The 26,973-nt window shown below is 40.1% G+C and overlaps 1 protein-coding gene and 1 pseudogene across 5 annotated transcripts in view; one reads left to right on the forward strand and one right to left on the reverse strand.

The window, feature by feature from the left end:
- The window catches only part of LOC309969602 (DNA polymerase subunit gamma-1-like), a 36,676-nt pseudogene extending 25,917 nt beyond the window's left edge, over window positions 1-10,759 (forward strand). Inside the window, exon 4 of the transcript in view lies at window positions 8,880-10,759. The product of the transcript in view is annotated as a DNA polymerase subunit gamma-1-like (transcript). The remainder of the gene's footprint in view (window positions 1-8,879) is intronic.
- Window positions 10,760-14,978: 4,219 nt separating this feature from the next.
- The window catches only part of ATL2 (atlastin GTPase 2), a 63,197-nt gene continuing 51,202 nt past the window's right edge, over window positions 14,979-26,973 (reverse strand). For 3 of the 4 annotated variants that reach the window (XM_082851936.1, XM_082851937.1, XM_082851938.1), the window contains 7 exons: window positions 25,899-25,991; window positions 23,650-23,788; window positions 22,750-22,877; window positions 21,341-21,397; window positions 20,037-20,108; window positions 18,923-19,354; window positions 14,979-16,784 (listed from right to left, as the gene is read on the reverse strand). In XM_082851936.1, coding sequence (XP_082708062.1) covers window positions 16,665-16,784; window positions 18,923-19,354; window positions 20,037-20,108; window positions 21,341-21,397; window positions 22,750-22,877; window positions 23,650-23,788; window positions 25,899-25,991 — 1,041 coding nt within the window. In that variant the 3' untranslated portion in view covers window positions 14,979-16,664. Of the gene's footprint in view, window positions 17,272-17,368; window positions 17,384-18,922; window positions 19,355-20,036; window positions 20,109-21,340; window positions 21,398-22,749; window positions 22,878-23,649; window positions 23,789-25,898; window positions 25,992-26,973 lie in introns of all 4 variants that reach the window. The other variant, XM_082851939.1, reaches the window with a different exon arrangement.

Below are 26,973 nucleotides of genomic sequence, written 5' to 3' on the forward strand. Positions count from 1 at the left end.
ATTGTAAAAAATTAAATAGCTTGCCCAAAGTTCCACAGATAAAATGGAGCCAAAGTGAGATTCTGATCCACGTCTGTGCGTCTCAAGTTCCTAATCTTTCCTTGGCTCATACCGCCTCTTTGTGACTGGTTTTTCTCCAACATTTTACATATTTTATTGTCCTATTGCATTATTTGAAACTTCCAAAACAACACTAAAGAACGATACAAGTGGTCAATGCTATTTGTTCCAGATTTTAAAATGGCTTCTCTATTTCATAGTTTGATACAGTCATCAGCGTGTTTAAAAAGTTTTATTCTATCCCTAACTTACATGGAATTTTTATTAGTAATTGTTGCTAGATTTGATCAAATGCTTTTACTTTCTACTGCTATAATAATACAGGTTTTTTCTCTTTCAATCTCACACAGTAAATTTTTTTGATGAATTTCCAAATTTCAAACTATCTTTATAAACCTGAAATAAACATGGGCTTAATTTCCTTTCATTCTTTTTGTAACTTTCACTGGATTGTGCTTACTAATTTTTGTTTAGTATCTTAGCTTCTACATTCATAAGTGAAATTTTCTAGTTTTCTTTTTCTATCCTCATCAAGTTTTAATATTGATATGACTTGGGAGCTATTTCCACCTGTTTCTCTGGCCTATGATGGTTTAAATAGTAACCTACAGCAGTTTCATGGGTGCTGGCACGAAACTCCTGGATCAGAGACAAAAGGCAGCTTGTTACTCACAGCAATAGCAGCAGTGACAGATCAGCATTTTGGTGCCAATTTCCTAAGGGCAATGTGAAGAGGACCAGATGACACCTGCACATGCAGTGGTTGGACTACAGGAGAGAAGAACCCTGGGTTTAAGGAACCTGATAATTTCACAATGGGCACTAAGCATACCTGCCATTTGCTCCATTGTGAGACACACTCTGTCTTCCAAGGTCATAAGTAACCTGCCCTTTATTCTGAAGGGAACCACCATCTCTACCTTCCACAGTCGTTCACCATCCAAACACCCTGGAAAAGATGGCCCAGTAGGTCACTCGCAAATGCACAAAAAGGTGAGAGACCCATGGAGAACTATTTCCCAACAGTGGACAGCTGAGACCAAAAGGACAAAACATTAGTACTTGTTTATTCTTAGACAGTGGGCATGTGAAAGTCATTACATTCTTTTCTATATTTTTTAAACACCCCTTGCCAAAAAAGAAAAAAAAAAAAACAAAACAAGGAAAGAAAGAAAAAGAAAGAAAAAGGAAGAAGAGCTTCCTCGTAATGGAATCACTACTTCAAGATTTGGTGAGTGTTCCAGCAGAATAAGGTGACTTCCCTTTAGGGACGTTGCAGAATTCCTGAACTGGATGGGTGGGGCAGGGTAAGGCCCTTCTAATGGAAGGAATCTACAATATTAGGTCAACTTCGAAGGCATTTCAGAACTCCTTAGCTATTCTTACTCAGTACCTCTGCATTTCGTCATATTCATAGGTGAACAGGGACAGATGATTGGAAATCTCACACACACACACAATTTCCAAATAACTCATGGCTGGGATTACCCACGTTTCTTAATCTCTTTAGTCTTTTCTTAATGAGGTCAGTGGGAGGGCTGTTATTTTTGCTTCTAAAGCACTGGTGTATGAAAAATGTCATGGTCACAGGAAAGTCAGTGGTGAACAAGATAAACATGACCCTGTCCCACAGAACTTACTATGTACAGGAGAAGAGAAATAATTCAACAGAATAATAAGATTTGATTGGCTCTCAGATTCACTAGAAATTGATTTAGCCCTCTCCCCTCCCACCTCTACTCACCCACTGGCTCTCTAAGGAGCCTTTGCCAGAGGGAGTTGGTGTAGTTCTCCTGTGTTTGTCCCGTAGAGAGTAATAGAACAGGAGGCCCAGGGAAACCATAGATTAATAAAAGATCCAGTTGATGAAAGGTATCTGCTAGTTGATAAAAGGTATCTGCTCAGGTAACTCTCCTCTCTTTAGCTCAGATTTTCCTTTTCATAGGAAATTCCAATGTCTAGCTTCACAGCTCAGTTGAATACTTATTGCTTTAAAGGACCCAGCAAACCTAACATACCATTAAAAAGTCCAAAATTAGGATATTCTCTCGACGTCTTTGCCCAAAATGCAACACCCCACATCCTTGGTCCTTTCCTTTCTTCTGCCCCTCTGATGCCATTCTTGTGGCCATAACAGTATGTCAAACACACACACACACACACTCACACACGTGCGCGCACGTGTGCATTTGCTTTCTCTACATTTCTAACATTTCCTCTTAATTCACTCCAAAAGGATGTAGGAGTGGCTACTATTTCTGAAATAGGAATAAGATTAGCTAATGAGGATGGTCTTTTTACCCATCCTCTCAGCAAAAATCAAAACACAGCTACAGTTCAACTTAAGCAAATACTTAAATGAAAATTCAAATTTATAGAAAATATTAAATTGAATTAATGTTAAATCCATTGAATAGTCTTTATTTTTGAAAGCATTCAGAGTAGAATTCCTTTACTTAGCAAGCGTCCCTCACAGCTATTTCCCAAATATATTTACTCTGAAAGAGAAAATGTACCTGCAGTTTGGCTTTTTCCCAGATTTGATGCCAGAGATACCGGAAGTCGGATAAGCAATGAGCAAAATGCAAAACCAGATTCTAGTTTCCTTCAAAAACTGAAGGGACAATTCTAATCTGCTGCCATCTAAAATGCTGGGCTGCCGCAAATGATTTTGAAAGATGGGCTTTATCTGCCCCCTGCTGTATTCTGGGTAAATGACAGGCCATCCTAATTTAGCAGCAGGAGACAGAGCCAGTCGTGGTGTGTACTAGCACCCCTTACTAGAATAGAAAGGCTATGGCAAAAAGACCGTGCCTGGGCTTCACCACTGTGTCTCTAGAATGGAGTGTAGCTGGAATGTAGCAGGCATGACATTAATATGTGCCGAATGCCCGCACATACAGGAAAGGAAGTTGTGCTTACATACTCTGTTTGCATGAGCATAATACCAAGCGCGTATAGGCCCAAGGGGAAAAAAAGATATTTTGCAATTCTCTGTTCATAAGTGTTTGAAATAAACTGGTGGCAATTGGGCATGACTGACGTCCTCTAATAATTCCACTGGGCTAAACAAAATAATAAATTGGAATATTCAGACTTAACAATAAAGATAGATTTTCTAAATGTTGCTTACTGCCAAGAAATAAATCTTTGAGAGCTTAGGATCTAAAAGCCACAAGGTTAAAAGACCATATGATTATTTCCAAGATGGAGGACTGGTTGAGATATCATAAAATTCGCTGTGTTATCTCTTTCATCCCTTTCTCCAGAGACACCTGCTGCAACCAGCCCTCTAGTCATTATCCGTATATCTCTCAAACACTAGTGAAGGCAAGGACAAAAATAATAGGCATCTTCCTTAGTTGGGGGTGGATTTATTGAATACGAAAGAAGTCACGTTAGGGCTAAGATTTAGACATTTGATATACCTCCATACCTACCCTGAAGGTTAGGCTTCTCCGATGACTCAAAAAATCAGGGTATGCAGAACAGTTCTAAAGGGAAGATAATTAAGTGCCAATGGATGTGATATAGAAAATGTCGAAAGAGAAATGTTTCCACCAGGGGAATCTTTCTACCAGTTGAGACTGGCACTTGGCCATTTCAGGTTCCTTGCACCACGCCACTAAACCAGCAAATAAGATGGGGTGCAGTGGGGAGTGCCGACCGTTTCAGCTGAGGCCGTTGATCTTGGGTATTAGGGAAAATAGGCGTGCTTCCTTAGGCCGAAGCAATGTTCACAAACTGAGGGGTCCTCCTTGTACCTCCCCACGGAATGCTGCAAGTTAGCAGGACTAGAGCAACCTTAGAGAAGTAGAGGGCCACCAAGAACTCAGATGAACTCAGGAATGAAAGTTAGGGTCACTCCACCAGGTAAAGGCAGACCAAGTTGTGGCTGAGGGCAAAGGGAACATGGAGTGGGTAAATATCAACTATAGCCTTATATTTCCCCTTGCAGGTGAGTTACGTTATATAAGAATATATGTTAAATTTTTCCCCTCTCCCTTCCCCAGATATATAGTGTATATAGCCTCTGTGGATTTATTTTACAATTTATCCATGGCTAACAGGGCATTAAGAAAAGAGTGTGTTTAAATTAGAAGAATGAACATCAAAATTCTGAATATGGAGCTGAATGCAATCACCTGAAATTTGGGGCTTCCCCTTTTGAGGACAGAGTAGCATATTTTGTATAAGGGATTGTTGCATTGTGTTCTGCAGGCTAGAGATTTAAGGATGGAGGGAGGGTGTACATTGATGTTGGGCCTCCAGAGAGTGACTGCGGTGGACATCTGTCCCTACCCCGAATCTTTCAAACAGCTTCTTCTCGCTTGGATAATTCTCCAAGTATAAATCCTACCTCCCTCATCTGGAATAACTTTTTAAAAATACATTGAAATTTTGAAATTAACACAACAGGTGTGTTAGAGTCTACCAATCAGATATACATGTGTAAGACTTTGTTTTGAAAGTGAATTTTCTGAGAAAACAGAGAAGGTCCAGGCCAGCAAAGGCAGCCAGTTCTGAAGTCAAGTGGTGACGGGACTGTCTCCAGCGTCCACAGCAGAGTCCATGTGTTTTGGCTGGGCTCCGTTACATGGTCAAATCTGAGGTGTGGTTCTGAGAGTTGTTCCGAGAAGCTCAACCTAGCTTCTCCAGAAATTCCACAAATTTCTAATAGCCTTTGTGAATCCCTTCCCACGTAGACTAGCTAGAGAGGATTCTATCTTAGAACTAAGACGTCTGATTAGAATAGAAAAAGTTAGTAGCTATGTGCCCAAGGCAGTTTGCTTTGCCTCTCTCAGCCTCAGCTTTGTCATCCTTGAAAACTTTCAAGCACTGTTGTAAAGACCAGAAATAATACAAAATGTCTTATATGTAAAAAAAACTCTATGGAGAACAGTATGGAGGTTCCTTAAAAAACTAAAATTAGAACTACCATGTGACCCAGCAATCCCACTCCCGTGCTTAATTCAAAAAGACACATGCACTCCAAAGTTCATTGCAGCAGTATTTACAATAGCCAGGACATGGAAGCAACCTAAATGCCCATGAACAGAGGAATGGATAAAGAAGATGTGGCACATATATACAATGGAATATTACTCAGCCATAAAAAGAAATGGAGTTATTTGTAGTGAGGTGGATGGACCTAGAGTCTGTCACACAGAGTGAAGTAAGCCAGAAAGAGAAAAACGAATACTGTATGCTAACACATATATATGGAATCTAAAAAAAAAAAGTTCTGAAGAACGTAGGAGCAGGACAGGAATAAAGACGCAGACGTAGAGAATGGACTTGAGGACACGGTGGGGGGGGGAGAGTAAGCTGGGATGAAGTGAGAGAGTAGCAGCTGCATAGCACAGGGAGATAAGCTTGGTGCTTTGTGACCACCTAGAGGAGTGGGATACGGAGGGTGGGAGGGAGAGGCAAGAGGGAGGGGATATGGGGATATATGTATACGTATAGCTGACTCACTGTGTTATACAGCAGAAACTAACACAACATTGTAAAGCAATTATTCTCCAATAAAGATGTTAAAAAAAGAGAAAAAGAAAATGGGGTTAGACTAGGTAGCGGTTCTCAGTCCTAAGTGCACAATAGAATCACCTGGGGAACTTTTAGAAAATGAATAACCGGGCTTCCCTGGTGGCGCAGTGATTGAGAGTCCGCCTGCCGATGCAGGGGACATGGGTTCGTGCCCCGGTCCTGGAAGATCCCACATGCCGCGGAGCGGCTGGGCCCGTGAGCCATGGCCACTGGGCCTGTGCGTCCGGAGCCTGTGCTCTGCAACGGGAGAGGCCACAACAGTGAGAGGCCTGCGTACAAAAACAAACAAACAAACAAAAAAAGAAAATGAATAACCAACAAGGACCTACTGTATAGCACAGGGAACTCTGCTCAATGTTATGTGGCAGCCTGGATGGGAGGGGAGTTTGGTGGTGAATGGATACATGTGTATGTATGGCTGAGTCCCTTTGCTGTGCACCTGAAACTATCACAATGTTGTTAATTGGCGATACTCCAATATAAAATAAAAAGTTAAAACAAAAAAAGGAAGAAGGTATCAGTGTTTATCTCCAAGAAGTTCAAAGTATTCAAGATAATTGGTTTTTATATCTTCTAAATTTCTTGCATTTTATAATGAAAGAAAAAAAAGATGTTTTTATTTAGGGGGATTGTTCAAAGAAATGAGTTTACAATATAGTCCCAATTCCCACTGTTCACAAGTGGAATTTGGTCTGTCTGACCCAGTCTGTTTCTGGTGACAGGAGCATGACATAGGTCTTGAAGTATTAAGAAAAATCATCCAAACCTTGGAAATAACCAAAGACAGTTACAGCATGTCCTTTCAAGGTCATACTGGTGCTTTGTTTAACATGCCTGCCAGGGTATTTCTTAATCTAGGGCAGTGGTTCTCAAAGTGTAATCTAAGGACCGCTGAGGGTTCCCAAGACACTTTAGGGATTTTGTAAGGTCCTCCCTTTCCAACTACATAACTCTGTGAGGCCAAATTTTCCTCATATACTTCAACCAAAAACAACATATTGCAACATATGAACGCAGAAATTGACATAAGGATTCAGCTGTCTTCTGATAAGCCAATTAAGTGTTCTATTTGCAAAAGTGTAAAACAATGCCTTTTTTCTCAAAATATATCTGAAGTTATTTTTCATTAAAAAATGTTAACATATAATGGGCTCGTTATTTTTATTTTTAAAATACAGTTGACCCTTGAACACACGGGTTTGAACTGCACAGGTCAACTTATAAACGGATATTTTCCCTTAGATACCAACTGCTGTGCTACATGATCCATGGTTGGTTGGACCCAGAGATGTAGAACCCAAGACAAAGGGCGGACGGTAAAGCTATTCCTGGATTTTTGACTGTGGGAAGGGTGGGTAACCCTAACCCTCACCTTGTTCAAGGGTCCCCTATAACTAATACTTAAACATTTGTGTTTTAGTTTCTAATAAGGTTAATATTGATAGATCATTGGGATCCTCAGTTTTTAAGAGTATTAAGGGATACTGAGAACAAAACTTTGAGACTCGCTGAGCTACATGCCTGACTTTGCTATTCATTTTGGAGGGCTCAGATCACTCAGCACACTCATTTCAAAACACCCTTCCTGGTAGACCGCATAATTCCTGTTCCTCCGATTCTGCTTCAAACCAGCTTTGCCATCTTATCCGTTTCCTCATTAAGGAGGTGAATAAATTTGACTAATACTCATTATATATGTATAACAGTCAAGTTTGATCTTTTGAAGATTATACTTCGATAGGAGGTGTAATCTCTGCTGATTCCTAAAGACATTTACGATTTAGCCCTGGAGTTCTTTTCTTTGCATTCAAAGGTGGATGAAGCAAGGAACACTATGAAAATCTTACTCTTAAACATTTCCCTAATGAAATGAAATAAGACAACTGTGATGATCAGCTGTGCCTAAAACTACTTTGTTCCTCGAGGAAAGTGTTTAAGAGAGAACCAGTCCAAAGCTTGGGAAGCAGAGCGGCAGGGGTTTTTTTTTTTGTTTTTAATTTTATTTATTTATGGCTGTGTTGGGTCTTCGTCTCTGTGCGAGGGCTTTCTCTAGTTGCGGCAAGTTGGGGCCACTCTTCATCGCGGTGCGCGGGCCTCTCACTGTCGCGGCCTCTCTTGTTGCAGAGCACGGGCTCCAGACGCGCAGGCTCAGTAATTGTGGCTCACGGGCCCAGTTGCTCCGCGGCATGTGGGATCCTCCCAGACCAGGGCTCGAACCTGTGTCCCCTGCATTGGCAGGCAGATTCTCAACCACTGCGCCACCAGGGAAGTCCAGAGCGGCAGTTTTAAAAGAATGTCTAAGGTTAAAAATGGGTCTGTAATTTGGGAGAGACAATATTCACTTTAATATGGAAGAATATACTTTTTAAAAAATTTTATTTTTGGCTGTGTTGGGTCTTTGTTGCTGCGTGTGGGCTTTCTCGAGTTGTGGTGAGCGGGGGCTACTCTTCATTGCGGTGCATGGACTTCTCATTGCGGTGGCTTCTCTTGTTGTGGAGCACAGGCTCTTGGTGCGTGGGCTTCAGTAGTTGTGGCTCATGGGCTCTAGAGCGCAGGCTCCGTAGTTGTGGCGCATGGGCTTAGTTGCTCCGCAGCATGTGGGATCTTCTCGGACCAGGGCTCGAACCTGTGTCCCCTGCATTGGCAGGCAGATTCTTAACCACTGTGCCACCAGGGAAGCCCTGGAAGAATATACCTTTAATCTACTGTTAATAGCTGTCCTTTCCAACACAGGCTCCACCTCCCTCTTAGGTAAACAACATAAGAACATAATTTCAGCTGTCTGCAGAACTTTCCTAGTCAGTATAAAATCAGCAGAAATTGATCACCCTACTACCCATTAGGAAACACTTCTCAAATCCTTCAGCTCCAGTGTGCGTCAGAATGATCTGAGAGGCCTATTAGACACACAGATTTGAGTTCATCGTACAGTGTGGGGCGGGGCAATACTGTGCATTTAAAACAAACACTCCGGGTGATTGATTTAAAAATACATAAAGCCACACTTTGAGAAATTATCTAGACAATTAAAACCTGCTGAACTTCCATTTTTCTAAGAATCACCGTGTATGCTTAACATCTACATGCCAAGTCTGTCTACAGGGTCCGTAAGGCACTTCACAATCGGACTGGTGTCTCACAACTTCCTCTCCCACCACTCCATCCATCTCTGCTCTACAACCCCCTCCCATCCTGGAGCCCAACTGGCCCACTGCTGCAGTCCTCCTTGCTGTTGACCTCTTTCCCTCTCCCTTCCCCTGCCTGTGCAGGACCGTTTATTTTTCACAGCAGTGCAATAGCGTGGACAGTTCCTGGCTATTTGGACTCTAAAGCCAGTAGACCTGGCTTCCAATCCCAGAACCCTTTGATAAAAGTGGCCGACCCTGGGGGCGCCTGCCCCTACATAGCCATCGAGTCCCTGTACAGGAAGCACTGTCTTGAACAGGGGAAGCAGCAGCTGGAGCCGCAGGAGGCAGACCTGGCTGAGGAGTTCCTGCTCACTGACAGCAGCGCCATGTGGCAGAAGGTGGGAGAAATGGGCCGCTTAGAAGTGGAGGCCGAGGCCAGGATGGAGAACTTGCGAGTGGTAGTTCCAGGTCAGTCCCTAGCTCTGACTGCTGCTGGTGGCCCAAAAGCCAGCCAGCCAGCTTATCACCATGGCAACGGACCCTACAATGATGTGGATATCCCCAGCTGCTGGTTCTTCAAGCTGCCTCACAAGGATGGTAACTGCTGCAATGCTGGCAGCCCCTTCGCCAAAGACTTCCTGCCCAAGATGGCGGACGGCACCCTGCAGGCTGGCCCAGGAGGTGCCAGTGGGCCCCGTGCCTTGGAAATCAACAAAATGATTTTTTTGTAGGAATGCCCATAAATGTATCAGGTCCCAGATGGTGGTGTGGCTGCCCAGGTCAGCTCTGCCCCGTGCTGTGACCAGGCACCCAAACTATGATGAGGAAGGCCGCTATGGGGGATCCTGCCCCAGGGGGTGACCGCTGGCACCATCACGTGGGCTGTAGAGCCCACCTGGCTCATTGCCAGCAACGCCCGACCTGACCGAGTAGGCAGCGAGTTGAAGGCCATGGTGCAGGTCCCACCCGGCTACGCCCTCGTGGGTGCTGACGTGGGCTCACAGGTGCTGTGGATTGCAGCTGTGCTTGGAGACGCCCACTTTGCTGGCGTGCATGGCTGCACGGCCTTTGGGTGGATGGCACTGCAGGGCAGGAAGAGCAGGGGCACCAATCTACACAGCAAAAGAGCTGCCACAGTGGGCATCACCCATGAGCACACCAAGGTCTTCAACTATGGCTGCATCTATGGGGGGGGGGGCAGCCCTTCGCTGAGCGCCTCCTAATGCAGTTCAACCACTGGCTCACGCGGCAGGAGGCAGCTGAGGCCCGACAGATGTATGCAGTCACCAAGGGCCACCGCAGGTATCGGCTGTTAGATGAGGGCGAGTGGCTGGTGAGGGAGTTGGACCTCTCCGTGGACAGGATGGAGGACGGCTTGGTTTCCCTGCTGGATCTACGCAAGATCCAGAGAAGCTTCTAGGAAATCACAATGGAAGAAGTGGGAGGAGGTTGCTGAATAAGCCTGGATGGGGGACACAGAGTCAGAAACGTTCAATAAGCTGGAGAGCATTGCGATGTCTGACACACCAGTACCCCGGTGCTGGGCTGCTGCAGCAGCCGAGCCCTGGAGCCCTCTGCTGTCCAGGGGGAGTTGATGACCAGCTGTGTGAATCGAGCGGTGCAAAGCTCCGCCGCGGACTACTTACACCCCATGCTTGTGGCCAGGAAGTGGCTGCTTGAGGTGCTCGCCATCGATGGGTGCTTCTGCAACAGCATCCATGATGAGGTTCGCTACCTGGTGCGGGAGGAGGACTGCTCCTGTGCTGCCCTCGCCCTGCAGATCGGCAGCCGCTTGACCAGGTGCATGTTTGCCTACAAGCTGGGTCTGAATGACTTGCCCCCAGTCAGTCGCCTTCTTCAGTACAGCCGATATTGACCGGTGCCTCAGGAAGGAAGTGACCATGGATTGTAAAACCCCTTCCAACCCAACTGGGATGGAAAGCAGATACGGGATTCCCGAGGGGGAAGCACTGGATATTTACCAGATAATTGAACTCACCAAAGGCTCCCTGGAAAAATGAAGCCAGCCTGAATGGTAGCTCTGCCTGGAGGCTCTGTATTTGCTCCCGTGGAGTTTCATCGGGGCGGTGCAGGCTCCTAAACTCAGGCTTTCAGCCGTGCTTTTTACAAAAGGGCTTGCCTAAGGCCAGCCATTTTTCAGTAGCAGGACCTGCCAAGAATGATTGCCTCTAATTGACGGTGCAATTGAGTTCAGAACCAAGATGCCAACGTTGGTGCAGGCTGTAGGACAAGGGGGCATTGTTGCTTGTTGGGTAAAAAGAAAGCAGAAGCCCCAAAGTTCACATTAACTCAGGCATTTCACTTCTTTTTCCTTTTCTTCTTGGCTGGTTCTTTGTTCTGTCCCTCATGCTCTGATGCAGTGTCCTAGAAGGGGAGAGAAGTAATGCTCTAAATGGAATAAGCCTGCTCGGAGGCAGTGGAAATAAAAACAAAGATCCTTTATCTTCTCACCAAAAAAAAAAAAAAAGTGGCTAACCTCTGTGAGCCTCAGATGACTCCTCTATCAAACCGGAGATTAAAATACCCACCCCAAGGTTATTATTACACCAGCATTGGCGGTATTTTGTTTAGATGCTAAATGTCTTAGTTTGGGGGTTTTGCCTCCTGTAAAACCTTCAATCCTCCCTGGAAGAACTGCTCTCTCCTCTGTTCTAAGCAGTGCTAGCATTTCTAGAGATACTCGATGTATATAAAAACCCTTATCTCCTTACTGCACAGGTCTATAAACCCAATTCTGTTAAGGACTTAAGAGCAGATACTTAAGCTGCATTAGATCAAATACTAAAGTTCTAAAGATAATCCAAATCCTTAAGGGTAACCTAACCTCACTCTACCCCAAAGTTATTATACCAGATACTTTTAATGATCATGTTCCTTCGCATCTTGAGGCCAAGGGGAAATAATGCAAAACATTGATACTTTCGGGCCCATAGCTGTCACGTAACCACCTCGCTCATGTATAGCGGGCGGTATATGTTTAAATACAGAAGGTAGGTGAAGGGGATAAAGTTGAACAGTCCAGCCCATGTTAAAATACTCTGAGGGCTTCCCTTGTGGTGCAGTGGTTGGGAATCTGCCTGCCAACGCAGGGGACATGGGTTCGAGTCCTGGTCTGGGAAGATCCCACGTGCCATGGAGCAACTGGGCCCGTGAGCCACAACTACTGAGCCTGCGCATCTGGAGCTTGTGTTCCGCAACGGGAGAGGCCGCGACAGTGAGAGGCCCACGCACCGCAATGAAGAGTGGCCCCCGCTCACCACAACTAGAGAAAGCCCTCGCACAGAAACTAAGACCCAATACAGCCATAAAGAAAGAAAGAAGCTTTCATTAAAAAAAAAAAAAAAAACTGAGCATTTACCATATACAAAAATACTAGATAATATGAAAGATTAAAAGATGCATGAAGTATGGTTTCTTCTTTCCAAGGAGCTTAATCCAGTTGAGGAAAAAAGAACTTACTGATACTGCTTTTCTCCACAGACAAAATAACAATGACCACCACCCTCCAAGATTCATGTTTTTCCTCTTCAGGAAGCAAAGGGTGTAAAATTAAGTACGTACGGTTTGGAAGGATAGATGCACGTTTCACAAATATCATCCCCATAAAAGGGATTCAGAATGTCTACCAGGATTTTGATATATGTTTTCATCTCATCCTCCTCACAACCCTGAGAGGTAGGTATCATCTCCATTTTATAGATGAAGAAGGTGAGGCTCAGCTGTTACCTAAGTGTTCGCCCAAGTTCACAAAGCTTGGAAGTGGTGGTGCTGGGAACAAAGTTGCGTTTTAACTCCAAGGTCCATCTCCTTTTCCTGGAGTTGAAATTCAAGTATTCTTCCAGTTCTAGGTTACATAAGTGTTTACGGAGTCTTCACGTTTTGTGTTTGGGAAATCTAAACTATGCCATTTTAGATGACCTTTCTTGCTTGCTCTGTCAGTAGCTATAGACCCATTTTCCTCCACAATGACCGTGTTGTTTGCCATATAAACGTATTTGTCAGAAAGCTTAAAAATAACTGTTAAATAACAGCCCAAATTACTCCCATGCCCCCCCCCCCAAAAAAATTCGTTATGGACAAGCTTCAGGAAGTAGTTATCAGACTGACTATTGGCCAAATAGAGCCAGCAGATGGAGACTTAAGACAAGCAAAACTGAGTACAAATTTTCTATGCTACCTGCTTCTTTTCATATTTGATTCTCTCACCAATCCTGTGAGAGGGCAGGAATTGTCATAAAAAGTAAGGAAACTGTTAGCAGAGATCCAAGGTCTAGTGCTCTCTCCTCAAAACCCCTCTTACCCTCAGAAGGGTCAAAGCAACCATGTGAGCATTAAAGAATTACTTAATGGCCTAGAATGTCAGTTATATGAAAAAATATATCACGTACAGGGTAATTCTATTTTTGTGTAAAATAAAAATTGAGTATGTTTTATGCAGTATAGTGACGTGTCAATAAGCACAGGGAAAGATTTCCACAGCACACACACCAAATATACGGTTACCTCTGGGGTGTATCAAAAGGACCGGAAGATTTTCACTTCTTGCCTCATGTGACTTGTGTTTTTAATGTAGTATTATGGGTAATTTTCACCTTGTTTCAGTATTAACAGAATCTTTTTTCTCCACATTTAGTACTTCTCAGAACGCAGCTGAGACAGAGCTTTGAGTTAGGAATGTTACTCATCTGTGTCTGAAACCTTCCACTGACTGACTCAAACCCTTGGAGGTGTGGAGTTGCAGAATCCTGGTTTGCAAGCCTGAGATACCCGAGACACCTTTTTTGATAAAGTGGTTTCCTACCACACGACTGTTGTACAAAAAGTGCTAATGTATATTTAAGTGCTTGACTGAGCTATGCAAAGGCTATGATCCCCTCTTCTCCTAAGCTTTTTTACAATCTTTAGGCACTTTTGACCTGGTCAACTGCTAGCTTTGGCACTGAAGAATCGAAAACGTCACAAACCTAAAGAGAACATAATAGGAGCTGTACCGCACTCAAGTATGTCAAGGGTAGATCAATTCTTCAGCCTAAATTCCAGCAAACTGCAAATCTGGAGAGAAAAATTCCTAGGATCTGATAGAAGACTTAGGTAGAGAAGGTGGCATTTCTCTGTCCTGCTTGGGAAAGCTCTAATGTAGCTTTGTTTGCCCAAAAGCCAAGTGGAAGGATTCTCTCTGACAGAGGCTCCAGACTGAATCCAAGTAAGACAGTCACTTGATTAGTAAACTCTGGCCAAGTAAGATGGCTGCCTGGAACAGCTGCCAGCTCTCCAAGCTGGTTCTCACCATCACCCCACAACCAGGACACAAATGGAAAAACATTTAGGTGCACAGATCAATTATGGTCAAAGTACGGGAAAATTCAAGCCAGGAATGAAGCTGCTGAAACCTAAAAGTGTGTGCAACAGACCCAAGCAACCCGCACTAGCAGAGAAGCAGCTCATCAGAAAGCTTTCCGTAAGGCCGTTTGACCTCAGTGGACCACTAACAGCAACGTCAGTGTTTTCTGAAATTTCATGGTATATTTTAATAGGCTCTTAACCAAGTTAAGACCAAAAAAAAATTTTTTTAATCCCACAATAATGAAACAATGTAACTAACACCAGCAGCACTCACACCTACGGCAAGGTCAAGTCCCTAGTAGCTAGCCCAATTGTGGGAGTAAAATAACTAAAGGAAGCCCTGCTCAAAGTTCACCGAAAATATAAACCCTCAAAAATTAAATGCTGCTCTTCAGCTTCACAAGTAGAATATGTTCAGTGAAGCAAGGATGACTAGCTATCTTCATGAGAGACATACAAGGCATACTCAATAGTAGGGTCACAAATGACTGTCCCTTCCACAAAAGTAAATTATTTATGTCTTAATTAGGAAGACAGACTGTTTGTTATTGGGTTTCTTTTTTAAAAACCTACCTTATAATATAAATTACTAAAAAATTATACCACAGAAAATATACTAACACAAAACTTATTTCAGCAAACAGTTTTGAGTTTGTCTTTATTCCCTTTTATTGCTTCCTGTGTAGCAATATTCAGAGTCTTCCAGCTGAAACCAAAGTACTTTCTTAGAATCCTTTATAGAATTGTATCTTTGGGGAAAACACTCTTTCCAACAAGAAATACTAAGAAATCCAATGGTTTAGATTTCACAGCACTTTTGCTTAAAAATAAATAAATAACCAACCTGTCTTTAATTTCAGAAGAATTGCTATTATACAACAAACTTTTTATTTTTTCCATTCATAAAAACAGTCTACGGCATTCATAAAACAGGGTGGTAAAAGAAATAAAAAGAGACACATTTCAGGTGGATTCTGTTTAAGAACAGATGAGTTGGTAGCAGTTTAATACAGATGGAAACAAATACAATCCATATAAAAACAGGATCTGAAGCAGGAGGCGGATATATCAACCAAAGTAAATTTAGAGCTTTCGGCCATGCAACTCAACATCTGAGTTCTCTTCACTTAAAAACCAAACTAGACGCTTTAATAGGTGTTCATAGAGAAGGCTACAAAAGTATTACAGAATGTTAGCCTTACGTACACCACAAAAAAGAGAGAAACAAAATTAATAAATCCCCTAGGCTAATCACAACAAGTTTTCCCTAACAGAGACAGACACAGAAAAATAACTTTTTACAAGCTTAGATTCGAGGTATGAGGTACGATACCTTACAGCTCTCACTTGGGTGTTTCCCACTCATGCTCTTTTCAGTATAAACAAATAGGTTTATGTAATGGAATACACATTTGAAGAATTCCTTAAAAAAAAAATCACAAGTTCCATTTTATATATACAAATTTTTAATTATGTACTGAAAATAAATTACAGGAAGGAACTTTAAAATGCAACAGAGGACAAAGTCACGATAAACATTCCCATTGAATTCCCCTGGGGAGAGGGGGTGGGGGGAGGGTGGTGAGACTGCAGTGCTCAAGAAGATAAATATCACAAATATATCAAAAACTTCAAATTGTCTACGCATTCACACACTGACATGAGCCACAAACATTCCTTCACAGGGACTGTACTCATTAGCCTACCACAGAACCAGATTTTGTCATAAACTACAAAACTTTTAATACAAAATCGTATTTATATATTTATAATTCATATACATGCCCTACCTGTGATTTTAGAAAATAAAAGCTACACACTGTATAGACACTCTTAACTCATAGCTGTAGGCAACATTTTTGGATGGAATTTCTCCCCCAATAAATTAACGGCATATTTTATGTACATGAAGGCTAAACTGCATAAAGACAGTTCAGTTTCCCAGATATGCATCTCCTTTTAGGGCAGGTTTATAAATTTAAAAAGGCAAGACAAATGTACACCTCAGAATCACTTTCTTAGCTACAGGAGTTGTCATGTAATTTCTGTGAAGTTTCTGATACATGCATTTATGTAATACTGGTATTGAAGGCAGTAAAGCAATATATACTTTTAATGTCGTGGCTCAATAAAGGCTTCTTTGTCATTCCAATCTGATTCTTGATACAGTGATTCATAACTTCTCTAAAAATTAAAATTTCAATGGGACACTGTGTTAAAGAGACTCTAAATAGATTTCTTAAAATATTTCCCTGAAATATCCTTTACATAAGACAAATTTCACTAACATTAGATTAAGTAAAAAGGGGAAAAAAAGAATTAAACATGGTACAAGTGTGCATGAAAACTAATGCTCCTCAGCCAGTCTTCATGCCTTAGGAGCCATGAACAGAATGCTTAAAACCAACAAACAATTTCACACTCTGTGGCAGCCATCTGTGAAGCCAGTTATCTAAACTACTTCTACAGTTGATTGTAAACTTTGGTTTATTTTTACTTGAGTTCTCATTGTACAGCAAGCATGAAAAAAAGAAAGAGTGGAGTCCATGAGGAGATGAACTGTCAGTCTGTCTTTAATCTGGCATGATGAGACACCTGGTCAGTCAGGCCTGCTTTGATAGAGTTTGTTACAGACTGCCTTATGTTTTCCTCCATCAAATTATCACCCAGGGGCTTCAATACCTGTGGTATGAGAAATGTGCAAAACAAATAAAAACATGAGGTAAAAAAAGAGTTACATATAAAAATATATAAAAATTCAATTCAAAGCAATGAAGAAAATAACCAGGAATGTGGGAAATAAAAAGGTGCTTCTCCCAAAAAAAGTTATGATGCTACAAATAATGCAGTTAGACATTTTATAATGCAACAAAAATTACTTTCCTCCTATTCAAACCATTTACAATTCCTATGAGATGGATGTGCAATTCCATACCCTATATGCAGCATCAAATCTGGTATGTATACAGCATTTATGCAGACCGGCCCAGACGGTCCTGCTTATTGTCCTACATGTGTAAGTGTGAACACTTCGGATAGAGAAAAAAGTTAAAAATACTGTCTAATTTTTCTTCTTGTTATTGTTGGATGACAGTCTCTGTCGCTGTGCTGATGAAAGAGCACGATGAACCATTCGACGTCTAGTAACTTCAAACAGTTTGGAAAACACCTAAAACATGGAGTGATTCGTTAGGAGAATGACTCAGAGTGCCTTGAAGTTAAAGAACTTAAGACTACAAGAATTTGAGACTTTGTAGGTTTCTCACCTTCCTGGGACTCCTCTGAAGCAAAAGAAAAAAGAAATGCAAAAAAATTTAGACAAGTGTTGACACAGCACAGATCTTCTGACTAGTGATCATCTTACCTCAACTATACTGAAAATAATTTTACACAGTTTAGATTCTTCCATTCACTTGTTTTGTAATAATGGCACTTCTAAACTCCTAGAATCAATGCTGCATGGGAGATGAGTGGTTTTCAAAAGAAGACAATGTACAACTATCGAAATTCATGTTGCACAAAATTAGTAATGGTCCAACATTTTTAAAGTAGGTAATATTTTAAGTGACATTGTGATAGCTTTTTTTTTTTTTGAGGTGTGATAGCTTTTAATCCATCTTCGGTCAGAAGATATCAAAGGAATATAAAGAATGAGATTATTTTTGATATAAAAATTTAAATTTTACAAATATCCAGATACAAGCTTCCAAATCAGATCTGAATAAATAGAGCATTTCTATAAAGAAGAAATATAAAATCCAAATTAATATAGTGGGTCACTGTATAAAATAATAATGACATTATTAATAGAAAAGTCAACATCCAATCAACTTCAGTCTTTGAATTTAAAGCCAAACCAACATGGACCTGCATATCTTAGATCTTCAAATAAGCCCAATACTTCATCAGCCCAGAAATGGTATCTGAAAACACCTTTTATAACTGTCCATCGGTAATAACTGTAGTTTTCATTCTGGTCCTTGACATGATGCTCAAGTATTTCACGATGATCATTTTAATGACAACATCCTTAAATGAAATTTTCTGAACACAGGCAATTCCAGACAACAGTTGGCTGATATACAATAAGGCTTTCCTTAGTAGATACTTGTCAGGCCCAACTTTGAATTCTGGTTTGAGGTAAAAAATCATGATTTGAATTCTGGTTGAGATAACGGATTATGATTAAGAAAAGCTGGTTCTCTGTTTGTGGTGCTTTGCTTTGTTCATTAGTATTTCCACAGTATAGAGGTCAAACAAAGTTTCTTTGACGTAAGAATTCCCTATAAGATTGTTCCTTGTAGTACATCAGTAAATCACTACTAACTTCATGGAAGGAAATGAAGACACAATATTTTTCCTGGAATATAAGCATGCCTTGGTTCTTGCCAATATTAGTAAGAAACTTCTTTTGCTTTCCTAAAGCAAAAGAATTACACTTCCAAACTTCTTTCCTTACCTTCATAACTCTTGCACTAATTATATTTTCTTTTCTTAAAAAAAAAATCCTTAAAGACTCTGGCCCTGCCCACTTGTCTAGTATAATCAGGCCTATGACTAAGAATCTATCCAAAGGATATTACAGATGTAAGCCAACCAAAGCACACTATAATTACAACTTTAAAGGGGAAAAAAACCAGTTCATACTTTATATTCAAATTATGCATCTAAACAAAAAGGAAACTATCCTTTTACCATTCTCCAGATAAAGGAAAAGTAGGTGTGCAAATACTGGGGGTGGGGAATGGGGGACTAGAAGGAGGGGTGGGGAGTCACAGGGATAAGATTAGTCACTGAAAAACCAAAAGACAGATACCAACCTGTTCCCATAGAGTTTCAGCAATCTGATCAATCATTGTTCCAATTTCTCTGAACTCCCCAGAGTATTTAACATATGCCCAAGTACAAAGAGACGTCAGTGCTAACCCCATGACAAGGTTACACAAGACGGCTATAGAGTTTAGGCCAACGAAGCCAGTCAGTCCTGAGATTATATACATAGCAAACATGACTGCAAATAGTGTGGCAGGGGTACGAGCAGCATAGAAGATATTTTTGCCATCATTGTGCTTTATAAAATTTGCATAGGTTTCTTCTATTTCAGCCTCAAGCTGGTCCTGATAACGACGGCAGAATTCATCTCCACCCATTTTTTTTACTGAACAAAACTGTTTAATCGCCACTTCCTTGAGATTCAGGTGTCTTCGCTCCAGATCTGAAGGTGCAATGTAAGGCTTGTCCCCACCACATACCTGTAAAGGCAGGGTTACATTAGGACAGATTACATGCTGGAAATAATTCACACTTGAAAGAAATTCCCTGATCATAATTTTTAATCTCAAAAAGTCAAACCACCTACATGGTTTAGTTTTACATCTGTTCATAATACTTCACACATTATCATAACCTACTTATTTCTTATATGTTTAACTGACTCAAGCAAAATAAACTTTCCAAAATTAATTATATTGGTATTAATTATATACCAATAAAGACAAAAAGAATTACACTGCAATCTGTACCTGACTTCACCTGACCCAGCAATACACCAAAAGAGTACAAAAGACTGCTGGCAAGAAAGTGGGTAAAAGATAACATAAAAAAGGTACTTTAATGTTTGAGTTAGCAAGCTTAGCAAAGAAGCTGCTATTGCCCTTAAGCTGATGTTGCTTGCATCAGAAGCTACTAATAACAGCACTCTGAATCATGTGTCAGAAAAGATTTCAGTGTGGTCTATGTAATAACTTACTACCCATATCCTGCACTCTAACCATGGGAATTATATTCTTAGTTTATTTCCAGCAGAGATGATAAAGGGAAATTTGGGAATGATGTAACATGACAATGTAAAAGGAGCACAAATTGGTTCAATTATTTTAAATATAAAAATCTTCTATCTTACTCTAGTGTCAAATTTAAATTTTAGTTACAAACCTGCTCCATACTTTTGCAATAGATCTCTCTTGCTCCTGCTACTGCAGCAAGATTATTAGCTTCAGCTGTTGCCTAAGAAATGAAATAAAATGTGCCAATTTTATGTGAAATACCTGATAACTATAAATTCTGATTAAGACAATAAATTATGTACAATGACCAAGTCTGAAAATGAATCAGAGAAAATATTATCAACTTCCAGTTTCCCTTTCTAATTGAAGGAAACACCAGTATAAAGGACATAATAATTGCTTCTAATAGGACTACCTGCTTAATCTTGTTTTGCTTAGGTTTGTTAAACTGGGTTTGTAGAAAATACCACATATGCCCAGGAAATTATAGAAAATTAAACATATACAACCCTAAAATGTGTCAAGTCCCCAGGTGCAAAGAATCAAGAATTACTCATATGGTCCTCTCTCTCATAATCAGTATTACACACAAGATACATTTTTAAATCCACAAAACTGCTTATTGGATGGGTTTTATGAAAAAACAGTTTAATCCACTATAAAACTGAGAAACTGCCCAAAGTAGCAAATTTTTTAAAAAATGAATTAGGTTGGGCTTCCCTGGTGGCGCAGTGGTTGAGAGTCCGCCTGCCAATGCAGGGGACACGGGTTCGAGCCCTGGTCTGGGAAGATCCCACATGCCACGGAGCAACTAGGCCCGTGAGCCACAATTACTTAGCCTGCGCGTCTGGAGCCTGTGCTCCACAACAAGAGAGGCCACGATAGTGAGAGGCCCGTGCACCGCGATGAAGAGTGGCCTTCGCTTGCCACAACTAGAGAAAGCCCTCGCACAGAAACGAAGACCCAACACAGCCAAAAATAAATTAATTAACTAATTTTAAAAAAAATGAATTAGGTTAAAATAACATTGTCCCTAAAGAACACCTTTTTAAAAAAAATAAAAACAAAATCTATATTCACTAGAACCAGACATGAATCATTAATATCAAGAGAAAATAAGCCTTATTTCAAACAACATTCATTGTCAAAGACTCAGAAAGCAGAAGCAAGGCTCTTGGTTTGGCAAGGCCCATATGAAGCTATCTTCTGAAGCAGAAATTCTCCTACACTTTTTGAGCAACTGAAGAGAAGGCACCAAGGACCCTCATTTCTGGTGTGCAAGGTGTGCAACCTGTAGTTACAAAAACCCATTAAAACTTCAGGGCCCATGCCGTAAGTATCTAAAATGTATTTGCAGGGAAAGAAACACTACCCCATTTCCAGCATTTATCGCTAAAGCAAAGATTTTTTTTTCTCCTTCGTAAATAAATGTATGTACAACACACACACTACCTGAAGCATGGACTTTGGATGTGGAAGTTCCTCTCCTTGATAAATTTTAATGTAAGCCTAAAAATACAGAAGACTCATTATATTCATAGGTTATGCAAGTTGGCTCCACATCCCCAAAGAAAGAAAAATCATTAAATAGAAAAATGATTCACACTATTATAAGAAAAGTCTAGGCTTTAAAAATCATATACTCTCATTCCAACAGAGTTAACCCTATTCTCAACATTATTAAGTGTGTATGTTGCTAAATAATATCCTAGAGAAATGTCTCTAAATATAACTCCAACTTGGCATAAAAATTATGTCTCATATTTAAAAGTTATATATAAAATGCCATCTACTTTATGAAAAGAAATCCATAACTCTCCCCTAATGCCAACATTTCAAATAAATATGTAAGAAAATATTTTAACTCAGTATTTTACTTTGACCAGCTTAAAATATACTTCAGTTCAAGGGAAAAAAAACTACTGAATTTGTGGTTTAAGAGTAAGAAAGAAAGATGAACGTTTTTAAGTCAGTTCTATATAGGAATCTTTCACCTCAACTTTCTACTGACTCTAAATTAATTCATAACTGAACAAAGATAGTATGAAAGTGATCAAGTGTCCATTAAATAATACAAAAACACACTCTTAGTTAACTGTATTTCCCTTCTGTCTATTTACAACTACAATGAATAAATACAAACCTCTACAATAGTCTTGCTCTGGCAAGCAAGCTATAAAGACTAGAGAACAGGGCTTCCCTGGTGGCGCAGTGGTTGAGAGTCCGCCTGCCGATGCAGGGGACACGGGTTTGTGCCCCAGTCCGGGAAGATCCCACATGCCACGGAGCAGCTGGGCCCGTGAGCCACGGCCACTGAGCCTGCGCATCCGGAGACTGTGCCCCGCAGCGGGAGAGGCCACAACGGTGAGAGGCCCGCGTACCGCAAAAAAAAAAAAAAAGACTAGAGAACAGCAGAGGGGGAAAAATAAATCTATGCATAATTTACTTGAGCTCAAACCCAGTCTGGATACTTTCAGCTGCTCTTATCAAGTCCCAGACTCTGAGAGAAGGCTTTTGTGAGAACTCAGGATACAGAATTATGCTCCCAATACCTATTATCATTCTCAAATGATAGAGTGGTATTGTAATATTATGGTGAATGGTTCTTCTTTCCATATCAGAGCTGGAGAAAAAGTAGGATAACTCTACAAAGAATAAAATCACTGTCTAGAAGATACATGTTGTCTGCTACAATCTTAAATATTCTTAAATACTGATACATCCAATTCAAGGCAAAAAAATATAAATTTTACTTTTTTGCTTTAAAATAAAGGTAAGAAATTTCTTGTACATACAAATGAGTTTTAAGTCAGCTATATTTCTAACTTAGACAAAGCCATTTAATGTAAGAATTTTCCTACCTTAAAGTATTCTACAAGATCTCTACAAGTGACTTTAGATCCACTTATCTCTTTTTCTACCAAATTTTCTGGGGCAAGCAGCAATGGAACCAGATTTCGAAGTTCTCGTTTAAACTCTTCATCAATATCTAGTGGACATGAAATTAGTCAACATGTTAGTAAAAAAAAAAAAAGTAAAGTCCCCATTGGTAAGAGTTAATAAAATTCTATTTCATAAATTAAAAATATGCTACGTAAGTGTAGATTCATTTCAAAAAACTCATCCAAACACATCACACTGTCACATCTCCTAGGAAAAAATATAACCACCCCTCCACTCTACTACCCCACTTCCGTCATCTCCCAATAATTCTTTCAGCCCAAATAACAAATAAAACTGTGGCCTACCAGAACAAATTCCACATCAAGTATTTTAACTAAACTATCCTTTCCAAATGGCAAGCAATTCATGAAATTGTATTAAATTTTAATACTAAATTTTGTTTCTCCAGCCATACTGTTAAAAGTTTTGTCAATCCTCAAGCCTTTTGCCATCATGCTCAAAATAATCCTAAAACATACACAAAAAATTACACCATCACCCCCGAACAGACTTAAATCTAATTACATCAATATAATATATTGGTGATGCTTTTTAGCAGAGTGCAATCAGATGAAATACTGAAATGTTCTTAGCCTTCAATATTTTTAGGACATCAGTGCTGAGCAACAGACCACCTTATAAAATGTTAATCAATATGCCAGGTGTTTGCAAGAAACCAATACATTACAATCACACCATTAATAATGCATTAAAACGTCCTCCAGTATAAAAGAAAAAATTTAAGGAACCATGTATTTTTTTTAACTTTCAGCCTCTAAAACTTAAGTTCTGATTTTAGCAAGAATGGGAATTCCCACCTTTCAATCTCCCATCAAAACTAGGATTAGTTGCAACTTTAAGACCAGGATGTGGCAAAAGGAAGCAACCAAGATTTGAGAAACAATTGTGAATGTGCTTCCTTACATTCTGTAGCTCTTCATGTTGATTTTGTTTTACCTGGGGACAGAAGGAGACAAGGTGAAGGTGCAAACAAGAGAAAAACACATTTTTTTAAGAAAACACACATACGTACTCACATGCACGCACATTAACTCAGATGCTAGTCTAGGTGTGTGTTTCTTGACAATAAAATTTTACTAAAGACCCATTTCTAACCATTTGATAAGACCCCACTCTGTCTTAAACCAAAAAAGACTTTTTTTTCCCATGTTAGCTGCCAAGGATATGAATAAATACAAATAATAATTAATAATATCTAACACCAGAACAACAGGTGTGGTTGTGATTTATAAACCAGTAAATAAATTAAGAATTTGCCTTTAAAGTACTTATAATGGCAAAGAGAAAAACAAAGTACTAATTTGCCTACGAATAAAAAGGTCAGCCCCTGAGCAAAACAACAGATGAGGCGAAAAGCTCCAATGCAGTCCAGAGAGCCTTAAAAATTTATTAGGATTTCGGCACTTACTCCAAATGATTATTTATGATTTATGCTAGTTTACCAGTGTTTTGCAGAAGAGAGACTGCTATGTATTTTCTGGAAGGAAATCCTAATGTTAGATTTTTAATAACTACTTATCCCAATATAACTCTCATATTCTCCCAAACTCGTCTCAAAAACCATTCTAAAAAACATGCACCATTCGTAATCAACAAAATCTGGAAACTACCTAAATCTCCATCAAAAGTAGAATGGAAAACCTGTTGCCTGTTCATACAATGGAAGACTGCATAGCAATGAGAATAAGTGAACTAAACTACATGCAACAATGTGGATTAATCTCAGAAATGTAATACTGGGCAAAAGAAGCTGGACACAGAAGAATACATACTGTATATGATTCCTTTCATAAAAAGTCCAAAAACCAAGCCTGTTGGAGGTCAAAAGAGTAATGAAGGGTTTGGCGGGGGCGGGGGGTGGGGGGGGTGGGGGCGGGAGTTAGTGGATACAGGCAGTTGCTTCTGGGTGGTTACATGGCTATGTTCAATTTGTACAAACTCCTCAAGCTGCACACTTATGATCTGAGTACTTTTCTGTATGGCTTCAATAATATATTTAAAAACCTCCTTATCTTTGAAGTACATAATTCTGAATTTAGTTAATATGCCTGATGTGCTGTGGGTTAATTTCTTCTGAACAAACCAGAGAAAACGCTGATGAATGAAATTATCTCTGACAAGTCTAGAAATGCCTTTCAAATAATCCAAGAAATGAGGAGTTGGTTTTGATCTTATTTTAGGATTAAGAAAAATTACATTATACCCTAAGTCTCTGAATGTGGCTGCGAAATTAAATGCATTTTTTCATAGGAAACAAACAAAATTTTATTACCCCAAAGAGCTAAACCTCCTACTTATGAATAAAGGTATTTTTATGTATCTTTTGTGGACGTCAGTAGGTAGGTAGTATCTGACCTGAGGGTTTCCCAAAGTACTTCCATGTTATTTTCCAGGAATGACTTGGTGTGGCATTTGCACAGGCCAGGCCAGGAGCTTGGACATTTGGGTCCTACTCCCAGTTATCAATAATTAGTTAAGTGAGCAAAGGCAAGTCACTTTTCTGGGTCCCAGTTTTGTGTGTGTGTGTGTGTGTGTGTGTGTGTGTGTGTGTAAAGGCTATACTAGATAATGTTTAAGATCCTTTTTTTCTCTATATGCTGCCACTCTACGAGATAGTATCCTTGGAAAGAGAGTCTCACATCATCTGTGTTCAATGCATCCACACTAGATTATCCAGCCTGTCCCAAATGCTCAGAAGCTCAGCTGGGCCAGAAAGAGAAATGCATGCAACCTGAGCAGATCAAAAAGTTAGTCTACTTCGAACTTTTATCCTTTGAATATTGATTTATTGAAGGGGCAGTTGGCTCTGGAGAGAAATATCCATTCCTTAACTTCTACTTGAGGGCATTTCTATTGTCCTCTTTCACAGGAGTGCTACCAATTTACTTCTCATCAATTATGTATGCAGTTATCTGGGTTAACTTGGGATACTCAATTTGTTCCAATGACACTCAGAGGTTGGTAGTCTAAGCAGCAGTCCAGACAGTCCACACCTTCACCTGGGGCTTGGTGCTTATGCTCTCTTCTCTAAGAAATGGGGGCTTACCTGCAATCTCTTTTCAAGGAATTGTTTTCCACCTTCCAAACCATATGAATGTTCATAAGGATAACTCCAGTCTCGAATCAAAAACATTAGTGTCTACAGAAAGAAGGGGAAAAAATTGAAATCATTTCTTATAAAACTTTACCAAAAATTACTACTTTAATAACTGAAGCACCCCTTACTCCCCAAAAACAATCCTTATCAAAAGTTATAGTAACCAAATGGCTTAATACTACTCATAGTTATAACAAGAGCCTACATCAGCCAACAATACTCCCAGCTCCTATACCAAGAAACTACCTCCATCTGAGAACCTCACTGTGTATAAGAGTCACCACAAGCAATAATACAGGATATTTTAAAAAGAAACAAAAGACGTATCAGGGTATACAGATCATAATTTTAAGTCAAGATTGTGTAACTAGAAGACCAACTAACCTAATTCTAGACCAATTAGTTCTTTTCATAGAATTTTTAATTCCTATATGTTTAAGTTCCTCAACTCAGCACTACTGACACTTCAGGTCAGATAATTCTTAGCTGTGCACGGCTGTCCTACATTTTGCAGGATGTTGAACAGCATGTCTGGCCTCTATAAACTAGATGCCAATGGCATGAACTTCCTCCCCAAAACTGTGACAACCAAAAATGTCTCCAGACACTGGTAAATGCCCTCTGGGTGGCAAAATTACCCCAGTTCAGAAAAACTGATAGAGGCCAAATAGAGTATATTTCATCATATACACAAAATAACACCATAACCTGCCCAAATATTTCATAAAAGTGATCACACCTGAGCCAGACAAGACTGAGGCAGAATCAATGTAACCCACTAACAGAATCACCAGTGATGCTATCACACAGGAAGGACTTCACACACTGATGAGCAAACAGGGTGGAGTCATTCTCACCTACTATAACACAACTAACCAAATAGTACAATGTCTACTTACAAATTACACTTGTTTCAAAAAAGAATCTATCTGAAATTAGCTCTGCTTTTTAAAAAATCTCTAATGATAAGACTCCACAGAAGCAAGCAGAGCATATGCTTCTCAAATCAAGGTTAATTTCTGAC

Source organism: Leucopleurus acutus, assembly GCF_964270905.1.
Source record: "Leucopleurus acutus genome assembly, chromosome: 12".
In the NCBI taxonomy this organism is placed as follows: Eukaryota; Metazoa; Chordata; class Mammalia; order Artiodactyla; family Delphinidae; genus Leucopleurus; species Leucopleurus acutus.